General features: G+C 42.9%; 1 protein-coding gene across 1 annotated transcript; it reads right to left on the bottom strand.

Moving 5' to 3' along the window:
• Positions 1–3,946: 3,946 nt before the first annotated feature.
• LOC130016034 (GTPase IMAP family member 7-like) lies at positions 3,947–4,831 on the bottom strand. Its single transcript, XM_056106789.1, has one exon. The coding sequence runs from the start codon at positions 4,829–4,831 to the stop codon at positions 3,947–3,949; it is 885 nt and encodes a 294-aa protein (XP_055962764.1).
• Positions 4,832–5,081: the final 250 nt, after the last annotated feature.

Raw genomic sequence — 5,081 nt, 5'->3', positions numbered from 1 at the left:
TTCTCTTGCCATCTGTTCCTGAACTGTGAGTCTCTTTTCCATTTTCTGCTCTTTTCTGGAGAGTCTCTGGACTTCATCTTCAAGCTCACTGATTCTGTCCTCAGCAGCTGTTACTCTGCTGCTGAGGCCTTCCCCTGAGTTTTTCAATTCACCTACCTGGTTTTTCAGATTTGACATTTCTGTTTGCATTTTCCGCATTTCTACCTTCAAATCCTCTTGTCTTTTATTGGCATTGCTTTCCATTGTTTCTTTTAGCTCCCTAAGCATCCACAGTAGCTCCCTTCTAAATTCCTTGTCAGAGAGGTTGTCTAGCACTCCAATACTGTTGGTGTCTTCTGGGATAGCCTCTTCAATAAGAAAGCCTGGTGGGCTTTTGCGTTGCTTTACTATTGTGACCAGTGTGGTTTAGACCTTCACATTCACTGTTACTATTCTGCTTGAGATGCAGAATGAATTGAGATGTGCTTAATGAATTATTGGCTATTGTGTGTTCTGGTGATAAAGCTAACCTAGTGAAGGTTCCATCTAAGAGGGTAACTTATGGTTCCTATAGGATATGTAGTGGGAGAATAACTTGTAGCCGCGATAGTGGTCGCGGCTGCGGAACGAGTCCCAGGCTCTGGGCGCCAGGAGGGTTCTTGTTTGAATGAGTAGAGAGTGAACAGAGCAGTTCAGCTTTGTTTCCCCGCGGTGTGCCTCAGTTCCCATCCTGCGCAGACCAAGGGTGAAAACCGGCTGTTCTCAGGGGATCTAGTTAGCTGTGCACACCCGGAAAGGGTCCCGGGCGCCGGGCACCAGGAGGGTACCTGTGTGAATGAGGAGAGATGCCCGGAGCAGTTCAGTGTTGTTTCCCGGTGGTGTGCTCAGTTCCCGTCCTGCACAGACCAAGGGTGAAAACCGGCTGTTCTCAGGGGATTTAGTTAGCTGCACAAGCCCTTACTTTACAAGCCCGGAAAAAGTCCCTGGCACCAGGCATCGGGCGGGTACCTGTTTGAATGAGGAGAGAGTTCCCGGAGCGGTTCAGCTTTGTTTCCTCGCAATGTGCCTCAGTTCCCGTCCCCTATATAGATCTTTATACAAGTAGGTAGGTATATTGCTTTGTTAGTAACCTTTCCTTTTCTTTATTTACTTGATTGCATCTTGTTGTGTTTTGGGGGGTCACACACAGCTGTGCTCAAGGCTTACTCCTGTCTCTATACTCAGGGATCACTTCTGGTGATGCTCAGGGACCAAATTGGGTGCAAAGTAGGTCCCCTTACCACTGTACGGTCACTCCGGTCACTCCAGCCTCTGGATTGTAGTCTTCAGAGTGGCTTTCTGATATTTGTTTTGTTCATGACAGTGTATTTCAGATTTGTTTACGACTAATCTGTGGAGACATATGACTGACTCTGGAAATCTACCAGAAGGTTTTATATGGGAGGTTGTCCTTGTAAGGCAATTTTAATAATTAGTATAGTTATTTTAAATAAAGTTAGTGATTGTAGTAGGAAGAATTAATCGATAAACTTGCATAGCCCTTGAGTCGTGGGCACCGTAGAGTTGGCTGAGAGCTTATTCCTGGCTCTGTTCTGAGGTCACTCCTGGCAGTGAGTGGGGGGTCTATATGCAATACTAGGGCTCAAACAGAGGCCTGCCCAGTGCAAGGCAAATGCCTTAAATCCTGTACTATCTCTTCAGTCCCAGTCTGAGATTTAGGATGAAGCATAACTCAGCTCCTCCATGGTATGATATCTTTATGTATTTAGCAGCCACATAACAGTTGAGAATCTCTTTAATGTAGTTTCTTAATTTAATCTATTTCCTTAATTAAAAGTAAAGTAAAAGTAAAGGCCCTCCCGTTGATCGTCGATTTGCTCGAGCGGGCCCAGTAACGTCTCCATTGGAGACTTTGTTGTTACTGTGTCTGGCATATCGAATACTCTCGGTAGCTTGCCGGGCTCTCCGAGAGGGGCGGAGGAATCGAACTCGGGTCGGCCATGTTGGCCGCTTGTAAGACGAATGCCCTACCCGCTGTGCTATCGCTCCAGCCCACAACAATAATAATTGCTACTTAATTATTTCAGTTGGCATTTTCTTGTTTTTAAAGATAATTTGCTTTCAAAAACTATTAAGATGAGTTTTGCCTTAAACAACATTTAAAAGGAAAAACTTACAGCAGCAGCCTTTCCCTCCCACATACTATTTTTAAATGGAAATAAATATTCATCATTTAATACAGCAAATAATATGTGTTACATATATTAGTATTCCAATGATCATATAAAATTCAAATGATATAAATGCATGTTTCTGTGAATGATATGTACATATGAAAATGCATAAAATCTCACATATGCTGATTGGTTTAACCATATGAAATCAATTGTGACTGATAAATGAGAATGAGATACTTACACTTACATTATTTGTGTGAATGATGTTATTGACCAACAAAAAGGAAGGAAAAATTCCTAAACTGTAGTAACATATCACCAAACATTTATGTAAAGACTTTGGCAGAGAAAGATCAGGCGAGAGAGAGAGAGAGTGAGAGAAAGAGAGTGAGAGAAAGAGAGAGAGAGAGAGAAAGAGAGAGAGATTTAGAGCCCTGCCAGTCACTGTGCAGCCCTGATGCTAAAGAGAAAGTAATCATTGTTATGGGAAGGTAAGATACAGAGCATCAGTGAGTTTCGGTAAATTACGGGTCTGTTTCACTCACTGATCCCTCACATCCTATGCACACGCCATAGACTGTCCATTGCATTGGATATTGACATACTTATCTCTAATTACTGGTGGGGGGGACACATATGGCAATACCCAGGGTCCACTGCTGGCTGAGCATTCAGGGATCACTCTTGGTCATGCTCAGGGATCAGATGGTAAGTGCCTTACTACTAAGTCTCTCTCTGGTCCAGTCTTTTCATTTTTCAAAGATTGTCCCTAAGATTTATGGGACCCAGCTGTGCTAACTTTGTAACTCTGTTGCCTCCTGAGTCCCTTGACAGCCCCTGGACCTTGCCAGGACCATCCAGATTGACTCTCTGGTTAAGGGACAGCAAAGTGCACTCTAACCTTAGCAGTGTAGAAGAAATCATTCTCTCTCTTGATCCTCTGACTGTCACCATGACTTCTTCCCCTTGCATCTCTCAGGATGGGGGCAATGCCTTGTTTTAGTAGAGATTGCTGTGTGTTCTTGTCTGACACACTAGAATGTAGTTTGGGGTATAAATGTGTTCATAGTCTGAGTGATTTGACAAGGGACTGAGACTCCGACACGCTGTGCAGTGAGTGGGGCTGGTGTCATGTTTCCTGAGCTTCTCTCCAATTTGTTCTTGGGGCTCTCACTGAGTTCCAGTGGACACAAGTGCAACAATGTGTGCATCCTCCCATGATCATAACATAATAGTCAAAGGATGTGAATGCATTACCTGCGAATATTATGCCTGTATGAAAAATACACTTAGTTGCATATTTTTGGTTTGATTAGCTATTTAAGCTCCTCAATGTCTGAAGACAACAAGATGAGTTATCATGCATATGGATTAACTTAGAGAATGATTGTGTCCACAACTTAGGAGTTAAAATTTCATAGTATATAGCATTGTTCAGTAAATGTGTTTATTCCACCCCCGACACACTCCCACCATCAACACGGGTATCTTATATTGAAGGCAAATGAAATTTTATTTTAATAAAGAAAGTAAGATTTTAAGAGTCTTTTTGAGTTTGGGAAAATTAAATTTCTTCTTTTTTAGATTTATTGACATCGTCAGCAAAATATACACTTGGGAGAATGTTCAAGGACGCAGGATGGATGAAGACAGACTCTTACCTTTGGTTGTTTTATTCTTAGTAATCTATTACAGATATTACTTTAATGTAGGGCTAGTGAGTAAGGCGTGTCTTTAGTAAAATCCACCATATTCTAGAACCAACAATAGAAGATAAATTGAAAATTACATTACTTCCAAAAAGGAGACAATAATTTTGAAAAGAAATTTCTAATTATGTTGAGAACCTCCTCAAATGTGTTCTTTTCAGCTTCTTCCCTTATATTTCTTATTCGAGCAGCATGTTGCTGTTTCAGCAATTCTATTCTTTCCTCCTTTTCTCCCTGTGTCTTAGTGACATATTCTTCTTCTATTAGTTGAATTTCCTTTTCCAACTGACTATCAAAAATTTTGATCAAGGCCTTAGTCTTCTGTCTTAGCCTTTTCTCTACATCCTCATATATGTTATCAGTGAAGTGGGCGTTGTTGTGCATCATTTTCTCTATCAGCTGGATCAGCTCCTGCACCTGAGCTTCCTTCTCATCCTCCTTTGCTCTATTGCTGAAGGCACAGCAGCGGTTCCCACACTCCTTGACCATGTTTTTTAGGCTCACGTCAGCTTCTATGAAGTCACATAGACTTTTGCCCTCCAGGTCTTCTTTCCGAGTAAACACGATGATCATGTGTCTGGTGACTGACTCCCCAAAGAGAGTCTTGACCATAGCGCAGACTTTCTGATCTTCCTCTGTGTAGCGGTTCAGCTGCAGCACCAGGATGATGGCGTGAGGGCCCGGGGAGGAGTAGAGGACACACTTGCTGATCTCCTTGCAGGTGGTGTCCACCTTCTCCTTGGTGTCAAAGATCCCCGGCGTGTCCACGACGAGGATAGTCCTCTCCTTCCATTTCCCAAACTCTTTCCGGCATTTTTTTGTTACAGAGGCAGAAGACAGTTGTGAAATAAATCTGTTTTCCCCAAGAATGGTGTTGGCTGTGGCACTTTTACCACTTCCTGTTTTCCCTACAAGGACAATCCTCAGGGCGTTGGATTGACGGTCGTTCAACTGAGGGTCGTCCATGGTCCACTGCAGGTGCTGCACCTACAGGGCACTTGACCTGAAGAACAGAAGCACACGGCAGCTTTCACTGTCTTAAAACGTCTCATGATATTCATAATGAGCAATAGAAAATAAATTAGCTAGCACTGCTTCTGGAAGGCAGGTTTGAAGCGTGGTGGGAAAATTCGAGTAAACTAAATGCCCCAAAGTCAAGACAGAGAATCTGGGGGAAATTGACATAGAGGCAGGAGGAGGATTGGGATGGGGGGAA

Source organism: Sorex fumeus, unplaced genomic scaffold, assembly GCF_029834395.1.
Source record: "Sorex fumeus unplaced genomic scaffold, SorFum_2.1 ptg000143l, whole genome shotgun sequence".
NCBI classification, from domain to species: domain Eukaryota; kingdom Metazoa; phylum Chordata; class Mammalia; order Eulipotyphla; family Soricidae; genus Sorex; species Sorex fumeus.
The sequence above is the reverse complement of the archived record's forward strand: the minus strand, read 5'-3'. Positions and strand labels throughout refer to the sequence as shown.